Source organism: Fundulus heteroclitus, chromosome 11 (assembly GCF_011125445.2).
Source record: "Fundulus heteroclitus isolate FHET01 chromosome 11, MU-UCD_Fhet_4.1, whole genome shotgun sequence".
Lineage (NCBI taxonomy): Eukaryota > Metazoa > Chordata > Actinopteri > Cyprinodontiformes > Fundulidae > Fundulus > Fundulus heteroclitus.
In genome coordinates this window covers 24320174-24340231 of record NC_046371.1, presented here as the reverse complement: position 1 = coordinate 24340231, position 20058 = coordinate 24320174, and the positions used below count along the sequence as shown (strand labels likewise).

The 20058-nt window shown below is 38.8% G+C and overlaps 2 protein-coding genes across 7 annotated transcripts in view; both read right to left on the bottom strand.

Annotated features, from left to right (window-relative positions):
• Positions 1-9957, bottom strand: part of LOC105929365 (spectrin beta chain, non-erythrocytic 1) — a 62582-nt gene extending 52625 nt beyond the window's left edge. For 2 of the 3 annotated variants that reach the window (XM_036143204.1, XM_036143206.1), the window contains exon 1: positions 9298-9957. The gene's annotated coding sequence lies outside the window, so the exon portion shown is untranslated. The remainder of the gene's footprint in view (positions 1-9297) is intronic. The other variant, XM_012867098.3, reaches the window with a different exon arrangement.
• Positions 9958-18747: 8790 nt separating this feature from the next.
• Positions 18748-20058, bottom strand: part of ltbp3 (latent transforming growth factor beta binding protein 3) — a 64594-nt gene continuing 63283 nt past the window's right edge. For all 4 annotated transcript variants that reach the window (XM_012867131.3, XM_012867129.3, XM_012867132.3 and 1 more), the window contains one exon: positions 18748-19737. In XM_012867131.3, the coding sequence (XP_012722585.2) occupies positions 19586-19737 (152 nt within the window). In that variant the 3' untranslated portion in view covers positions 18748-19585. The remainder of the gene's footprint in view (positions 19738-20058) is intronic.

Genomic DNA, 20058 nt, shown 5'->3' with positions numbered 1-20058 from the left:
GAGACAGATAGCTCTCCCTCTCCGGAGAGAGACGTGTACGCGGAGGGGCGCAGTGATATTACACTTGGGAAGAATATTTAATGCGCATTATGGTCCGAAAAATACGGTAAAAGCTTGATATAAAACCCAGAAGTGACAAATGCTGTAATGATCAACTGTACATTAAAATATCGCTAATGCCATACCACCGTTAGTGAATAGCAGCAGGACTTGCCAGTTGCCCATACAGGCAAAGGTACCGATACCTGGTTTGATGTCCATGACTGTGTCGAACTGGCCACCCTCTTTGACCTAAACCACATAGATAATATAAAGGAGTTATGTTTGGTCTGAGCCAAGGGCAGATATTAAAGCAACCTAGGCTTTTTGAAGGTTTCAACAGAGCCACAGGCTCATGATCTATGTATGAGTAATTATCTACTGAAAAGAAAATGGTGTTTATATTTCCTAATTAGTCTCAATATCCCTAATGGTTCAAAGTCATAGTTTCAATTTCATTCATATTTTCTTGTAAGCTGATCTGAAAGTAATGATACTGACAAGAAACACAAATTTAAAGTGATCCAAAAAAAGGCTTTCTGGCATGCATTATTCATCTCCACAGATTAGGATCTTGCTAATTCAGTTGCTCCACATGGTAATCAACAAGTTACCGGATGACTCAATGGAGCTCCACAGTGAAAGTTATTAATAGAAATAATAAGAGAGAAATGATGGTGCTAACTGCTCCTGTCAGACTGTTTTATGTTCTGAATGAGTCCTGGGCTGGAACACACATTAACAGCACCCATTTCTAGGGCTGACAGACAACCCAATGAAAAACATCAGAGAATGAAGTATTAAATCAGATCATTTCCATTCATACAATGTCTTTTCCATAAAATCTCCAAAAAAATAAAAACGTCTGAGAATAAAAGTAACATTACTATGTCAGATCTTCTGGAACCAATAACTATGGTTAAAAAAAAAAAAAGCAATTCTTTAAGCTAAAACCCTTCTGAAACCCACATATATTGTGCACAATTATTAAACCATCTTTAAAACACTGGTGTGTTGGACTGGCGTGAGCATGCTGCAGTAGTTTCTCTAGGACTTCATCTTTTAATACATTTCTCCTTTTTCTGTGGAGCCCACATTTTTAGATTTCAGGTCACCTTTCACTAGCTACTGCTGTCTCTTACATGGCATTTCTTAGACAAAGTACGGTACAAGCAAGATCGTCATCTTTGCTTTTTATAATATCTTAGAATCTATTCAGCAATCACTACATCTGAGAAATAAAAAAAAACTTAGATGCTTCAATTAGGTTGTGTGTCTGAGATGGCTCTTTGATTTTACATTGACTATACAGCTCGGACTGCTAGTACTACTCGCTGTGCTGTTATCTACGGAAATAATCACATTATTCTGCAGTTCTGTGGGGTGGACAAAAGACTACATTGATCTGATGAACCATCTTGTGGCTGCTAAAAGGCTCATGTTGAATTAGAACGTTAGAAGTTGCACCAATAATTAAACACCTAAAAGCAAGAGCAAAAGGACAAAGAAAAACAAGTACACCAGAAGTTTTCAGTTGAAACTGAATAAAGTGGTCTCTCAAACCGGGAAAGGTTTAAAATTTTTTGGACTGTCAAATGTTAAATCCAGAGGTAAAGGTAGTCACATCTATCGGGTGACCAGACATCTGATTTATGAGGACAGTTTCCATTTTGGACAATTTGCACCCAGCAAAAGCTGTCCCTGGAAATGTCCCCAATGTCATCTTTTTATTAATGAGAAAAAAAAAAAAAAAAAAAAAGTTGTGTGCAACAAGAGCTATTAAGTGACCTGGCCGAGCACAGACCAAACCCCCTCCAACTGCACAAGCGTGTATTTTATACCTATAAGATACAGAAACGACACTGGTTAATTTCAGAAATGAAACAGGAGTCTTTGTTTACTGCTGATCGAAGTAAAAGAAAAAAACAAATCTTAAAAAAAATATATATTTCTCTTGAGGTGTATCAAAAAAGTACCAAGCCATGACTTTATAACCTGAATATGTACCAAACCTTACTGTTTTTTTTTTATCCTTTTCTATCCGGATGACTGAATGGGGAACTCTTAGTTGAAGACCCTTAATGGTGGAAACATTAATAATTTATTAACCCAATACACTTCAGGATGCAAGTTTACCTCTGCATGCGACTTTTGTAAATTAACAAAATACCCACTCAGGCTTTGAAATAAATTGATTCCAATTCTGCCATTGAGGCAAAATTGCATTGTCGCTTATCTTGGTCGTGAAACACTTACTAAAAAGGTTTTTAGTTGACTTTCAGCGATTTGTCATTATCTTGACTAATATCGCCTTTGTCTTCTTCATTTACAAACATTGTTTTTGCTCTGCGCGTACAGCCACAGAAAGATCATCAACTAACTTTAAATTTGTGATCAGTATTTTTTTCCTGATTGATAATATAAATCTCTCAAAAACATCACTTTCTGACAATATCAAGCAAGAGATGTGTTTATGATAAGCATTACTCACACCTGTGGAGTGGCCTAAATCAACTGAATAAGTTATTCTCTAAACTGTACTGATATGGGCTCCTAAATGTCATTTTAGGAAAACCTTCCACTTGTATGTTAGACCAGAGCTCAACCAAATTTTTAAGTGTTCCCTTTGATTACCATCCACCTTTTAGATGTGCTTAAACGAGCATAGTGCAAGTTCCAGAGTTTATGCACAATTTTGCCCCCTTTGGCAACAAGTTGAATGACACCAGCGTTGTGCACGTGCATGGGAGAAGAGGAAATGCATCTGACGCTGCGACTGCACCGGTCCTTTGCTTAGAGGCGTGATGTCTTCTGAGGTAAGAAAGTTATAAATATCGAAGTTAGCCCGAGTTCTCTTGTTAATGCGCTAATTGTGGCAGAGACTCAACAAAGTAGCCAGGTGAACGAGAGCGTGCAGCGTGTAACACCCACATCCAGAGAATTCAGCCCAAATCACTCTCTCATGAACTGACCATATGGAGCCTGTAGAGGCAACTGCAGTAAATGGGGAAAAAATAATTTTACACATGAAGCAATGTCTGGGGAAAAAAAACAAATAACTTAAAAACCTGTGCCATGCATCTTTAATCTATCCTTGAATGGATATATACCACAGGCTTTTAAGGTAGCTGTAATTAAACCTTTACTTCAGAAAACTTCTCTTGATCAAGATGACACTAAATTACAGACGTATATCAAACTGTCCTTTCTTATCCAAAATTCTTGAAAAGATAATTGCTAAACAAGTGTATGAACATTAGCACAGTAATGACCCGTTTGAAGAGTTTCTGTCAGGCTTCAGAGCTCATCATAGCACCCAAACAGCTCTGGTGAAGGTCACTAATGAAATTCTCATGGCCTCAAATAATGGACTTGTGTCTGTACTTGTCCTGTTAGAGCTTAGTGCTGAATTTGAAACAGAGGAACACACTATTGTCTTAGAAAGGCTTGAACATGCTGTGGGGATCCAGGGAACAGCAACAGCTGGCCTGAACAATACAAACTGTTAGTTCTTGACTTTATTGCCCTGAAACACCTCCCTGTGGGCAGGAGTTTAAAGAGGTGATGGCTCTTTATATGCTTCCAATTAGTAAAATTATCAGACAGCTTGGGATAAATTGTTATGCTGTTATGCCACTGACTGTACTACTGATGATACTCAGTTATTTTTATCCACAAATTCTGATAAGTACAATCAGTTAGACTACTGACATGGTCTGAATACATAAACACTTGGATGACTTAAAAATGTTCTGCTTATAAAAACAAAACAAGACAGAAGCTGTCTTTGGAGTCTTTAAAAAAAAATAAACAGCCTAGTCAGTAACTTAATATAGATGGTATCAAATTGTCCAGTTTTTTTTTGTTTGTTTGTTTTTTAACCAGGACACATCATTCAAAATCCCACATAAAACCAGTTTCTAGGATTTCCTTCTTTCAACACCGGAATATTGCCAAAATGTGAAATATCTTGTTCATGAGATGTGCTGAAAAACTAGTCCATGTATTTGTTATTTCAAGGCTGGACTATTGCAATGCTTTACTATCAGGAACTCCATCAAATGCAGTTAAAAGCCTTCACCTAAATCAGAATCGCCTTCAGCAAGCATTCAGATGAAAATTGAAAAAAGAGAGACCATGTTTCTCCTATTTTAGCTTCCTTTCAATGGCTCAATTTAAAATTCTCCTTCTCAAATATAAAGCCCTTAATAAATCACGTTCCATCATACATCAGAGATCTGATTGCTCCATAGGTTTCTAACAGAGCATTTCGCTCTCAGACTACAGGTCTACTGTTGGTCCCTGGGGTTTCTAAAGTAGAATGGGAGGCAGCTCTCTCAGTCTCCTCTCCTGTGGAACCAACTCCCAGTTTAGTCATTGAGGCACACACCCCGTCTACTTTCAAAACTTTCCTTTTTGATAAAGCTTATAGTTAGAGTTGCTTAGGTTATCCTGAGCAATCTGTGTAGTTATACTGCCATCAGCTTATGTTGCTAGAGGATAGGCCTGGACGATAATTCAATAACAAAATATATCAATCAATAGAGGCATGGTGTGATAGAAAAAAAAGGGTCAATAAAAAGTTCAATAGAAGAACAGTTTTCCTTCCTCTAGCATTCTAGCCATGTAGATTAATATTAGTCATTACATCCTCCCAACCAATCACAAATACAGACCCAGGAACGCTATGTCTCCAAGCCCCACCCCTTCAAAGAGTTCAGAAAGCACACGTTATTTTTTTAAAACTTGCAATTATGGTAAAAAGTTGGTTTAATAAAGAGTTGAGTTTGAATTCAGTGTTTGTGAGTTCTTTATCTAAAAATAGGCCAGTAGGCAACAGCATGAAATGGCCAGGGCTGAACTTAAAATACATGTTTTGAATTTTTGGATAATTTTCAATATTGACCAATCAATATGATTGCTATTTTACTGATATCCCTTTTTCCTATATCATCCAGCCCTACTAGAGGACATAGTGCCAATATTCCCTCACTGAGCTACATTCTACTGCAGAACAGTTTTGCAACTTTTAACCTTATGAATGTGGAAAACTGGCATGGAACTTATCTGCTTAACTGCTTTTCTCTTTTAGGTGAAGCCACTAGAGGCGCTACTTTACATGTTTACCTTTTCTCTCATAAAAAGTACTCCTGGATCAGTGCCTCTGTGTTTTTTTGCATGCATATGCTACGTCTTCCTCAAACCGCCAGTCAGTCATGGCAAATAGCCATTCACACTGAGCCTGGTTCTGCTGGAGGTTTCTTCTGCACTGTTGCTACATGGGTGCTCGGTATGAGGTATTGCTGCAAAGTCAATGACACAATGCAAGCAACTGCCCACTGTCGCTAAACGCTCATCCAGAAAGACTGAATGCTGTAAGTCTATGACTCGATGCAATCTGCTGGGTTTCCTTAGATAGAAAGATTTTTAAGCAATTTGTCAATATTATTAGATTGATTTTGTAAATAGCCTTGAGATGACATATTGTGCATTGACACTATATAAAAAAAATTATTCACTATAGTGTAAGCACGGCTTAAGCTGTGAAAGAGTACAGCAGATATCCTACCCATCTAATCAAAAGACTAGAAAGATGTGCAGGGGTGGTTGAAATCATAAGCTCATGTTAGTATTTCTTACTTTCAAAAGGAAAACATGTATTTTCACTTTGCTTAAAAATAGCATCACAAGTAAAGCGATTTCTGGCAAAAATACTGTACTTGAAAAGATCAGTTTTTAGAACTTCAACCCGAGAGGTTTCATTGCAGTGAAGAAACCTTGCACATTTCCCAGAAAGTGCCAGCACAGTCTACTACTGAGAAGAGCGCAACAGAATCATGTTGGCACAAGAGCAAAGCTTTTTCAGCATTGCCTGCAGGTCAGTGTGATTGCATCTGTACATACAGTGAGGCAAATACTTTTTGCAAGGTTTTTGTGTGAACAAGGGTAGCATAGAAGCCACTATTGTCAAAAAAAAACAACAACAGACTGCTATGACAGTAAATTGCAAGAATTATAAGGAACTGAATAATTAAAGTCAATATTTAGAGTGTCAACACTCTAAATATTGACTTTACATATAATTCATGCAACTGCTAATAGAAGCTTTTGAAACTTACGGACCATTTAAGAAGCTATTTAGTACCATGAAGACAAATGTTTAAAAAAAAAAAAAAAAGAAAAATAAATACAGAATAGAAATATCCTCTGTTCTATATGAACTATCCTTCCACAGAGTAGAAATTTTGTTATGTAAAATGCCGAAGCTAAAGTCACAACATCAAAACTTTTAGCCATGCAATTGTTGGTGCCTTCTAGCATCTATCTGCAAAACCAATCTTAAAAACCACATACCTCTAACTACAGATCTCTTAAAACTTGAAATATTTGTATAATTTCACAAAACTATTGAATTGTATTTTGTTTAGTTTAAATAAATTGACAAACTGGTTTATTATCATTTTATATTTTTGCTCAGTTTCCATGGAAAACACAAAAGTGGCTGAATAAAGGTTAAAATCTTAAGTTCCCCTTTAGATGTTGCCATAAACAAAACATAACTACTGCACAACAGCAGTAAAGATGTTTACATTTCAAATCTTTAGCAGTGTGAATCACAGCATTAAAATGAATGTTTTAATTTGGCATATAGAATAGAAAAAAAAAAGAGCACTGAAAAGGATTTGATACACTTTTTGAAAGCCATTCTTCTAGCCAGGCTTTCAGCCAATGCATATACTCATTACATTAACCTGGGACCACTACTAAAACTATAATCTTTGCAAGAGACATTGAGGAATGAATTATCAATATGCTCAATATGTATTGAAAAGAAAGTATTTCAAATTAAACCATAGAAGTCTACTAAAGAAGTGCTAAGAAGGTGATGTTTGCACAGGAAAGCATGATAAGCCATAAAAAAAAAAAATAACAGAAGTTGATCACTGGGGCCAGTAAATTACTCTAAGTGCATTTAGTGTTCTGATAGACAATTACACAGCGTTAATAAACCTTTACTTTATGTTTTGTCATGTCAAACAGGCTGTTGGTGCAGGAATTTAACCACACCTCCTAAGAGTTCTTCCTAAGTATTCAACATATTGCCTGTGGTACTACTATGGCAAAGCATTAAAGGTAAGTCAGTTCAAGCAATAATCAGCAACAACAAAAAACACAACATGCTGCCCTCTAGTGGTATTATTTAGGCGTACTTATAAAGAAGTAAAAAAAAAAAAAAAACATACAGAACATTTATATTTCATCAACAGTTGAAAAAGCAAATTATTAATCCCTGACATCATAAATGACAGAAACTCATATATATATATATATATATATATATATATATATATATATATATATATATATATATATATATATATATATATATATATATATATATATATATATATATATATATATATATATATATATATATATATATATATATATATATCTCTGACATAAGAAACGACTATTCATTTATTTCCATAGAAGTTTCTACATACCTTCCCCTTCACATTGCTTGGCCGTTTTGATCGTAACAATACATGTTTTCTCAAATATCTAAGCCACACTGCTTCATATTCTGTACACAGAACTGTGTCATACTAGTGACTATAGAATGTACCCGCCAGCAGGGGATCAGTTTCAGACCATTTTCCCTTGATTAGGTCAGATAAGCAGGTCAAATATGAAAAGATCTGATATTTTTAATATTATATTTTATATATTAATAGCATCAAAACTAAGAGCAACCATTTTGGGTATAAATACACTTTAGTTTATTATAAAAGAATCAGGTAAAGGTAGAAAAGTGCACATGCTTTTGGTGCAGAAATGAGCCCGATCTTTTAAATGCTTAAATTTTCAGCCAGTTTAAAAAACAGGTTATTAAAGACCACCAATCAGTACTTATACTGATTTTTTTTTTCATCATTGGCTTTTACCTTGATTAAACTTTCTAAATAATAGAAATTATTTAAACTTTGTGACATATGCTTTGATGCATAAATGATATAATATAGAAATTTCATCATTTGCATTCAAAACTACAATCTCAATCGAAGAACATCCAGGACATTTTGGCTCTTATGCACAACAAACTTAAAAAAAAAAAAACAGGGGATGAAAGAAGTTAATCTGGAATATAAATATGTGAAAAGTCACAGGCAATGTTGGAAGCATCTGTGTGATGGATGGGAAATACGACAGAGCACAGAAGTTGATTTATCGCCACTGATATTGTAATATTAAACAACAATACAGCCATTGCTCTTGACTAATATATTGCGAACCTATTTCAATGGCAGCGTTTCATCAAGAGCAGTTTCCAGGTCTCAGTGAGATGGGGGAGGGGGGGGATGAAAACAATGTCATTAAATACATTTCATCCCAAACTCGGCTGGCTTATAAAAAAACAGTCACTGAACACACAATCAAGAAAAAATCCATAGCTGTTGCTCTGCTACTCACCAACGCAAGTTATACTTTACGCAAAAACATGCATTGATCTCCACGTGTCAGCTGTGACACGCCGGCCTAAATGGTTAAAACCAAATATGGCCAACTTGCACATTTAAAAAAAAAAAAACAACGTGCTCACTGGGATTTGCTTGCAGCTGCTTTGCCAGCCTCCTTTTCTCCCAGCACACTTGTTTTTTTGTTTTTTTTAACCTGATGCATCCCTGCTATGAGTCACACAGTCTAGGCCAGACTCACAGCATAAATCTCAGTCCTATATAAATACCATAACCGGTGTGGAGGAGGAGGAGGAGGAAGGGGTTCTTTGCAAGATGCCATCATTGGGAGGCCAAAATAACCGGCCGAAAGCCACAAAGCTTGGCTGGTTTAGCAGCAGATGCCTGAATTAAAAGAGCCACAGGCTGGCTTGCCCACAACACGCAGATAGAGGGAGAGGAAATGTGGCTGCGTTTGACATCGATTCAAACAAAGGCGAGAAGAGACACACATCACAGGGAGATGGCTCCCCCACAAACTAACGTAAAGCGGCGCTGTCATACATTTTGTTCCCCCCCCCCCCCCTCTCCAACGAGACAGCTAGCATACGAGAAATGTATGCGGACTTACCTCGTGTGTAGCAACAGAAAGGAAAAAGCGACACAAACGCGTTACCTATTGGAGTTAAAAAAAGCTAACAGCTAGCATAAGTCACCTGAATTTGGGATATTTACCCTCATTGGCTTTGTTATTGTGGCTGTGGCGAGGAAGAGGAGAACACACAAAAACAACACTTACCCCTTATTTATCCGTCTTCTTGTATATATAAAAAAAAAAAAGGCAGTCGGGTATTTTTCTGTAACGTCACCGGGAATAAATATATAAAAAAAAATACACAAAAAAAATCCAACAAATAAATAAATACGTCGCCTTCTCTGTAGCACGCGCGCGGCTACGCTAATTTCAAATCTGACGGTTAAAAAAAAAAAATCTCCCAGGTGACACTGATAACGTCTCTTCCTTTAAATCCGCATCCTTGGAAGAAAAGAAGAAGAAGAAGAAAAAAAAGGTTTTCCCCCTTTCTCCTCCGAGCTGCACTGGTAGCAGCAGCACGTTACGAAACCAGACTCTCTGTTTTTTTTTTTTTTTTTTTTTTTTTTTTCAGCGAGTGGAGGAATAAAAACCGTCAGATGGGAAGGCACAGAAAAATAAAGAAATAAGGGAGGAGGGGAAAAAAAATCAGGCGAACGCAAAGACCCCCCCTTCTTGTTGAGGGTTTGTTAGCGGCAGGTATAAAAAAGACGGATATCCGCAGCAGCTTCTTCCAGCCCCCTCCCCGCTTCGGCCGAGCATCCGAAGGGGCGTCCGTCTGAACCTCGACGACTGCCTTTGCTTCCCGTTCAACAGGGGAGGGGGGGGGGAAAAAGGAGGGATAAAAAAAAAAGTGTGTCGGGGTGTAGGTGGCCAGCTGCCCGGATGGATGGGTGGGTGGGTGGGTGGATGTGTGGGTTGGTTTCTGACCCTTCACGGTCACATGGAAAGCACGTTTTCAGCTCGCGCAGAGGAGGAGACGTTCTGGCCAACTGTGTGGTGTTGCGGCGGTGCTGTCCCTGGTGCTAAAACCGAAACCCTTCCGCATCTTCACATCAGTGGAAAATGAAACAAGCAGTAGCATCAGTGCGTTGTTCTAACCCCAAAATTCAACTTCTTTAGTCGGGATGTTATCTGAACACAAAGCATGAATACATAAATAAATGAAATCAGTGCAAGCAATAACCTTTTTTTGCTACTCTGGTGGTCTTGCTGAAAGCCTGAGTTCCTTTAAATCGAGATTAAAAACCCATTTGTTTAAAATTGCCTTTGAATGTTCAAGTTAAAATGTTTTACTGTTTTCAAATGTTCTTCTTTGTTTCTACATTCTATCCCTACTTGCTTTTATTCTGTTTTATTTTCCTATATTTTAATCATGTAAAGCACTTTGCATTGTCTCTGTACTGAATTGTGCTTTATAAATAAATTTGCCTTGCCTTGCCTTTCACATGAGATCCCAGCAAACAAAATACTGAAATTGCGAAATAAAATGCGAGAGAGATGAACAGAAATGAATACTTTACAAATCAGCTCCCCCCATTCATTCACCTTGTCTTGTAGAGCCTGCAGTTGCACTAAATTATTCCTGAGATACTACGCAGCACCTGGCAAGCTGGCGTGTCACAAGGTAAGTCATCAAGATCTGAGTTATTCATAAAGCCCCAGAGAAAGACCCCTTAAGATTGGAGAAAGCGTTTTTTTTTCCCCCACTGCGCTGCTCTCAATGGCACCATCATAAAAGCAATTTCATGGTGGTACCTCAGTTAAAGAAAAAGTCCTTCCCCACCCCAGTAGCCTGTTGACAGGGGCTTAGAGACACCCAAACTTTGACATCTAAATTACTTGTAGGAGAATTTACGCTCTCTTCGGCTCCCCCGTCTTCTGGCAGGGTTGTTCCCTGTATCTGTGAGTATGGGTGTAGCTCCGACCAACAAAGTGGCGCTGCTGAAGGTTTTATGAGATGCTGGGTCTCTTATTGAGAGCTGAGCATTTCAGAAAATAGCAGGCCTCTCATTATATGCATTCAGCGGGTTCATGGAATGGGTTTTGCTGTCTTGTACTGGGGCAGCTAAAGCATTTTATTTTATTTATTTTTTCAATTTTCTGCTCTGTAACTTTATTACCGTTGTCGAAGCTCTTCAATTTTACAGGTTCTTTTTGTATGTAATAAAAGTTCTTTTTAGGCAACCAACCAAAGACACCCAATAGACACACCTCAGTAAAAGTGAAAGGACATTTAAGGTGCTCATTTAAACACGTTTGTTTTTGCTATTCCTTCTTAAAAATGAGGTGCTTGCAAAGGGATTCAGACCTCTTTTTAACATTTTTGTGACATTACAACCACAAACTTTAATGTGTTTTGACATGTAGCTACTTCCAACTCTAATTGTAAGTATTTTTTTACAAAGTCTGTGGGCAAAAGGTCTGTCACATAAAATGCGTATAAAATACATCAACATTTGTGGCTGTAACAATTTCCCAGGTTCTTTGACTCCAGCGTTCGTCCGCTTTGGTATGTAAGCACAGTTTTCTGAGCCACTGTTTGTTTTATATTACTTATTTTGATCAAAATGCAAAAGGATCGCCGGTCCATACCACTGAATGTTTTTTTTTTCAACAGCTGATTTGACAAACAGACAGACAGACACGATGAGACGCTCAACTTAATAACGCCGTCTCCTGCACAGGGTGTCGTAGTTGGACGGTACTGAAACAACACAAAAATACAGGTCCAAATTCAGAACAAAGCCACTGAGTCTGTTTCACCGTGGTGTAAAGTTGCATTCACATAGGAATTTCTCTGTCAGGCATTTTACGCTGTGAACGTCACTGTCAGTCCAATACTTTAGGTTTTGCTTTCTCTCTCGTAGTCGCTGACATCCAGAAATGTTACCTATGTGGACTTATTTGACATCTTTAAACCTGGATTCAGCCTGACTCCTGCATCTCGTCGCCCTATATACGATAAGTTAGGCACGGAAAACGAGCGGATAGATTGGAACTTGTCACTTTCATCAGGTTTACGTCCTTCAGTGCCTTCAGTGAAACTGGTTTTACCCAGGCCTAAGGATAAAAGCACGTCATCTATTCCTGCGTCCGCATTAACAGCACTCACAAACAGAGGAACTATGTTTACAGCCCGGGGGACCTTCTCCCCACCTCCGCTCAAAGACCCAAACCCCACCACCACGGGGGCTCATCCACAATCCACCATGACAAAGGGAAAGAGCTGAGTGCAGGATATAAGGCTGACACCGGCTGCCAGAGTGCTGTGTTTTTTTGCAGATTGCAGCAGTTTGAGCTAAACCCCCCTCTGTCTGCTCACTATAGACGGGACATGGGCGGGTGGGGGTCATCATCGGTGTGTGCAGTGATCAGGGTGGCGATGGGAGCAAGGCTGGTTTGGCTCAATACCTACACAACCTGAAAACTGGTTCATATGACTAGTCTGGAGTAATCGGGGGGGGGGGGGGGGGTCCTCTGAGCTTCCCTTGAGTTAATTGTCTGTGGCAAGGTCACACACGGAGTGAAGGGTAGAGAACGAGACAGTTAGCATGTATACTGCTCTCATATCGTACCAGTAAATGCAAAACCCTGTTAGCGTAACCACTAGCAATAAGAACGTGATTTGTGTCACTCTTTCTTTAAAAATGCTTGCTGTATTTAGCTAAGTTTGATTAATAAATGAAATATAGATTCGGGTGCACGCACGTGGCTGGTTATTTATGGTCCTATTCACTACTAATAATAGCGGATGTAAAACGCACGATCGTCAAAAGACGAATACTTAGCGTGGTACTGTGAAAAATCAATCCAGGGGCTAGAAATGGCTGCGCTTTGGAGACACCCCTGGTTTACAGAACTAAAAATCCTTTTTTTTTGTTCATTCATGCGTGTGTTTTGGATCATTTCCTCAGTGAAAGACCGAATGACAACCCGTTTTTAATTCACTGCTTGAGTTTAGGGCTTTGAAAGAGAAGCCGGCCCACAGCATCACAGATCCTCCACCGCGTGCAACGGTTTGCATAAGGAGGTTTTCCACATTCGCCCTTGGTTTTGTAAGTGGTAGGTGCAAATTTTTTTATGTAGCACTTTTCACAGGTTTAAAACACAGTGCTTTACAGTAGCTAAACAACACAAATAAAACACGGGTGCTTAAAACAAATATACACAATAACGTTTTTAAATTAATGTCCATGACTTTAAAAAGTCTGTCCTCTCTGATCTTACAATGCGTGCACTATCCATCTCTGACCAGATGGTCTCAGACTAGAGATATGAAGCTCTAAACACAGGCAGAATCACACAATGGATTAAAAGTGAAGACTCAAATTTTAAAATGGATTCTCACACGGAACGCCAGCGGAAAGACACCAAAACCTGCGTGTTACGATGTTCCTTTCTTGTGTTTGTTAGAAACCTTGAAGCTTGTTTTGCTCTGCCCCGAGACAATCAGGATCATTTTTGTTTAAACATGCAAACATACTGCTACAATGGTCCTGGAGCGAAGACATAACAGTCTGAATTATCTTCTCAAGCTCATTTTGTTTAGAGACTTTCTTCAGCTGGAAGAAGCAGTATTTAATAAATAGCTTAGAATGAACCTTCACAGATGCGGTCAAAGTGAACACCAAGGTTTCCCACGCTTGGCTGAATAGCTCAATGCACAAAGGTGGTTACAAGAATTGAAAAAGTTCCACAATAGGTAATTGGTACATAACCGCTGTTTGGTGCTGGCTAAGCATTTTATCAAACAACACAGCTTACGATCCATCCATCCATTTTCTGACACGCTTATCCCTATTGGGGTGGCGAGGGGTGCTGGTGTCTATCTCCAGCTGTCAATGGGCGAGGGTTCACCCTGGACAGGTCGACAGTCAATCGCAAGGCACAGCTTATGATGTTCATTTTATTTAAGTTAGCAACAGAGCTGAAAGTCATCAGTATGATGATGTTCAGTTACATTACAATTGTTTTACTACATGTCCTTGGGGAATAGTCTATAATATAAATAAAAAAGTTTCAAGAACTGAACCCTGTGGTATCCCACTTGCAACGCTGCAAGTGGGGTACTTGGCAGAGAAGCAAGCCCACAGCATCACAAATCCTCCAACACGCTGTGCTTATCACAGGTTCTTTTCTTTCATCTCCAACCCACTCGCAGTTAGCTAATTTTTTTCCAGTTTTGTGCATAAAATAATTTTAGCCAAAACATGTTGATGTTTTCCTGTGCAGTTAAGCTTCTCTTCTTAATTGTCCCCAAATGTAGGATAATTTTAGTGCTATATCTGATAATAGCCATTATGGCCAACTTGTGTAAAAAAATAGATTCAACAAAATAAACCCCAACAACATTTAAAACCCACATTTTCATTGGGGCCATGAGACATTTTTTTCTTAATGCGTCCTCCATCCCCATCCATTTGCATCAATATTGATGACTGAACTGGTCTGAAGTGTCTGACTCGCTCTTCCCTAAGTCATCATCAGGAGCTGGTGTAACCCAGATTAAACAGCTCAGTTAAATGTCATTAAGTTGAATTTTCCTTTGGTCTGTTTTATTTTACCAAGAGACAGATGCAACACATGCTGGACACTTTGTTGCCGCATAATTTCTTTTTTTTTTTCCCATATTTGTCCCAAAAAGTCATCATAAGTACAGACTACAAAAAGTTCAGTAGCTGCAGTCTGCTGCCACCAGCACCCAGCGGGTTATACTCCGGTCATTGTGACCTACTTCAAGATATTTATATCCTCAACATCAGGTTTTTGAGTCGTCTCCCAAGGACGAGTATGCTATTTCTGTTTTGGTTCCTATGCTCATCCCCTGGCTCTCCTGTCCCGTTTCTTTTTCTCTGTCTCTCCCCTAAACTAGTTGCTGTAGGTCACCCTACTGTTCCAGTTTCAAACAGATATAATTATTAGACAGAGTGAAACCAGGACAGCAAGGTGCCTAGGCGCCACTCTCCTGCGGCGTGACTTGCTTAATCCAAAAGACTGATGACTGTTTTTAGGTTAGAGGATGGTAGTTATGGCACAAACCAAAAGTCAAGGCTGTTCACTCAACTGGTGTCATTCAGTTTGCATTTAGCAGGAATCCCAACATAGTATGTTCAGCAGTCAGACATTTTTTTTTTTTATTTTTTTTTTTACATCTAGTAACAAGAGATACGTGGATCCTTATTGACTTACACCATTTTCTGGAGGCGTGTTGATTGTGAAAAAGATCTGGAATTAAAGGGATTGTGCCGTACGCGTAAACCAGCAGCTCCCTCTAGTGGAAAATGTTTAGTCTTTATTCTATTTTAGACTCATTTTAAAAATGGCAACATCTGTTTTTGGTAATTTTAATCCACTGGAAGGCAAACAGACATGGAGCAGATCTTTAATTGTAACATAACACATTTTGTATGTATTTGTGTCAATGTTTAATTTTTTTTCTTCACTAAACAAAAAACAGCCAAAAATGCAATTATGGGATTTATTATAGTTGTTATTTTTTGATTGCTAGTATCGGTCAAGTTGGCTAATTAGTGGTTCATCTTAAGAGCAAGAGTTTTTTTCTTTATTTCCTGAGATTCCTTCATATGTGTCACCTATATGCTTTATTCCAAGCATTAAACTGGACTACGGTTTTCCTCATTCCTTGTCTGTCTGCTGTGTTTCTTGGTCTACGCGATGCTTCAGTGATATACTGAAATGTTCACTAAATATTCTCCAATAAACCTCTCTGTCGGTCACAGAACAAATGCAATCATAGAGATTAAGCTACACTCAGGTGGACTTCTAAAGACGACCGGTTGCACTGGATTTCATTTAGGGGATGTCGGAGTGAAGGGGGTTTGAATAAAACACACTGTGCTACTTTATGTTAGTCTAAGAAATAATATCTGAAAACGATAAACTAAACCTAATTACTTAAATTGAGCTGTTTAATTCATTAGTTGACACTATGCTAGATTGATGGCTATTAATTGTGAACTAACTATAAATTAATCTACAAATCTTAACGTTTTTGGTGACATTTGCAACACTGACTGAAAAGCTTGCTCTGTCGCACTATGTGGAAGTGTCTCCTGATAAACCCGTTATCTGAAAATGCCGAATATATCAAGGTCAATAACGCATTATAAACTGAGGAAGTTTTTGTGGAATAATTTGTTCTCTTTACACCTCAGACTGTGTTTATTTCTGGGTAAATCTGTTACTCGGTCAGAGTCAGATCCTATCTCAGCTGCTTGCTCTCAGCTCCATCATCTTGGGACTGTTTCAGTGTTTGGTTTTCGCATTCTGCTTGCATCCTCTTGATTCTTCTTTTTATTGCAGAGCCTTTAGTCAAATAGAGACAAAAAATGAAAAAGGGAAAACTCATGGAGAAAACAAACTCAGAAATCAACCGGTTAGATTACCATTTAAATATTTCTTCTGTGTTTTAGGTGATTCGACTGCGGTGAAACGATGCAGTCAATATCACATCTATGCTCTTCTTTGAGTTCCTGTATTTCATCAGGACCAGCTGCGTGTTTATGTTTCCTTTTAGTGGCTTGATGTTATATATATGCCTGCATTTTGTGCTCAAATGTAACCATGTGAACTTCTGGGGAGTGATGACTGATCCCAGAGAAACAGGGATAACTCATCACAGGGCTTCCACACGGTTTTGAAAAATGGGGGAAAGTATGTAAAAAGAAAAAATATATATATTTATGGGCCCGGTAAATATCTGAATTGTTGAAAAGGAATTCCTCAGACCAATTGTTTTATATTGGCCTACAAATAAAATCCATCTGTCCATCTCTGAGCTTTTCAAAGTATCTCTAGTAACTTTATGGGAACGATTTATACATTCAAAATGTGCCAAAAATGTATTAAAAAAAATGGGGAAGTGGGAGCCTGGTGGTTGGAGCAGTACGCTTGCACTCCCCGGGCGCTGTAAGGCTGCCCACTGCTCTCCTAGGGATGCAGAAGGCAAATTTTGTAATAAATGTACAATTGCAATGACAAATAAAGATTTCTTTCTTTCAAAAATACATTGAGAACTTTGGAGAATTAACTCCGCAAAAGTATTTATAGAAGTTTCACTTGATGAATCAGTAGGGGCTTTGATATTAGATGTTCCTAAAATGTAGGTTTCCTGTGTCCTTTTCTGTTTTGGTTAATTCATTTATGATGCCATTGACCAATTTAAACGCATAACATTGTTTAACGCATTCTTGGGCAGGTTCTGCTGCTTATCCTTCCATCCATCCATCCATCCATCCATCCATCCTAGACAGAGGAGTCAGAGGTTTGATTGAATCAGAACAAAGCTTCTGTAAACCATAATCTGAGGTACTTCTGCCTTTACTGTAAAGTCCAAATCATTAGGGTTCACTGGAATAGATGTAGGAGTTGTAGTAAGACAAATCACCCACAAGATGGCGTTGCTCTACATAAAATAAATAGGTTTATACAATGCTTCCTCAACAACTGGCCCCCATATTGTTTATATTCTGTATATATAGGATGAAGCCGAGCCCATTCTTCAGTATTTAACGCGTCTGACACCAACCTTGACAATTGAAGTCAATTAAATGATTATTTTATTTTAACTGTAAACTTCATTGTGTTTGTATTCACTCGGAGCAGGAATAAACGCACCTACGGTTATTATTTTTTCACCGATTGAAAATAAAATGTCCTGCCTTTGTGCGCACAATTCCTACACCACTGGGCCTCCTACAGTTTCCCCACTGATTTCAGCGCTTGCAGCCCTGTTTAGACTTTGCAATTTTAATGTACCCAAATGTTAATTAGGCCTATGGCTTTTCTGGGTCCCAGATGACAGAAAGGCAAAATACAATAATAAACAATTACGTGGAAATCGTCCAGGAAAATCTCCAAACTGCACAATATATGAGAACGATTTTAAAGATGTTCATTTTACCTTTCAGCTTCTGCACCAAGGTTGTGCTGTTTGATTTTATTTTTTTATTGACTAACAATCCCCGACTGGAAAAAAAGTTCATCAATAAATTAAACAATTTTAAGAACGTACGTGCTATTGTGCCGGCCATGTTTATGTGTAAAACGGTGAGGTTAGTGAGGCCCCTGACATACAGAGCATGCACCTTTTCCTCAACCTTGCCTCCAGCCCAATGAATGCAGGAGATAGACACCAGACCCAGCTGTTCTATTGGGAAACAGCAGGGGTACCAATAGAGGTTCAAAAAACCTGTCTGAGATCATTCTACTGCCAAAAAGGAGATTTACTTTAAGGCTTTTTACACACATTTACTACGGACACCATTAAATGTAAGTTAAGATAAGATAGGCTTTATTGATCTCACATTGGAGAAATTGACTTGTCACATCGGCTCAGTAATCAATAATCAGAAGAAGGTGCCACAAGTAGGACAAGGTGCATCAGTTATATACAGTGTGTCCTTGTTTATACAGTGGATAAAAAGGACGCTGCACATAGGTATGTAGAAAAGCAAATTTAAAAAGAGCATTATCTAATTTATCTTACTTAATAATGGCTGGAATTTTCTGTAGTACTAGATCATGCAGGGCACAGATCTGCATTTTAAAGGTACGTCAGCTCTACACCCAGCATTTAGTGAGTCTAATCCCGCAGATATGTTGTAAAACCAGAACAAAATTCAAATGCACAGGTTTTTTTTCCAAAGTGATTTTGTTTTTATTAGATTTGCCTTCTTCCAACAGCTTCTTTGGCTAATAATTTGGTTCAGCAATTATAACAGCTTTCCTGGATTTTGCCAGAAGACGGCACATTTAGCAAACACTTCCCACTATTTTCCCACGGCGTCGTGCATCGGCCTCACCTCTTCCGCCAAGTCCACTTTGGTGCACTAGTCAAATGATAACAAAATCCTATTTTACATCAACCACAAATAAACAGAGAAGCAAAAGGATCATTCCACTGAACAAACTGTACAAAAACACAATTGAAACAATGTATAATAATTACTGCAGAAAATACACTTCATATGATGCATCATTAAACACGACAGGATGTGGGTTCAAAGGGGAATGTGGAAAAAAAAATAAAAAATCGACAGTAATACCGGATGGAGATCTTTGAGAAGTATTTCTTTAAAACTAGAGCTCACCTTTAAGATCAAACGTTGATCAGACCAATGAGGCGGAGGGGGTTGTCAATAAACAGGAATCACAAACATATACACTTTAATATTAAACCAAGAAAAAAATGTTTAAAAAACAATAATTACAAAAAAAGTTAACCAATAAAACAAATATTATCCTAATGTGATTTCACAATGAAAAGAAACAAATGAAACGGTGGGGGAAGGAGAATATTTTGTACATTTCAGATCGCCCTTCGCAAAGCCGTACGTATGTCCCCCGGGGCGAGCCGCGTTCTCAGCGCCCTCTCTCACGCCGCCGTCCTGGGACAGCGAGGTGTGCGACGGCGTGTCTGCTGGGGGGTGGGGGGGGGGGGGGGGGGGCGATCCACGCGCCGCACGGCTCTTCACTGAGTCCTGCGCCGCACGCATATGTTTGGCCGACGCGAGGCCACAAAGCCGTGCTTGCAGTAGCACTTGTATGAGCCGAGGGTGTTCACACAGCGAGCGTTCTTGCAGGCGCTGGCGCGCGGGCCCGGCTCTGCACACTCGTCGATGTCTGGAAAACATAAACGAGTTGTCAGTGAGTACCAGCCGTAAAAAAAAAAAATGGAGCCGTAAACAGTGAATCACAGTGTAAGAGGTGTACAGTGCCAAGCAGAAGCATCGTGCATGTTTTCCTTTTTTACTTACAATCTGCGGCAACCAGCTGCCGGCAGATGTCACTGAATTGCTAAATAGAGTTAACCTGACTCTAGCCAGATGAATTTCGCTCCGCCTAGCTTCACTCACATCCATCTGGGATATCTCCCATAGAGAGTGATTTCTCCAACCAATTTTATTGTCCAGCCAATCAGGACGCAGGGCTGGAGTTTCATAG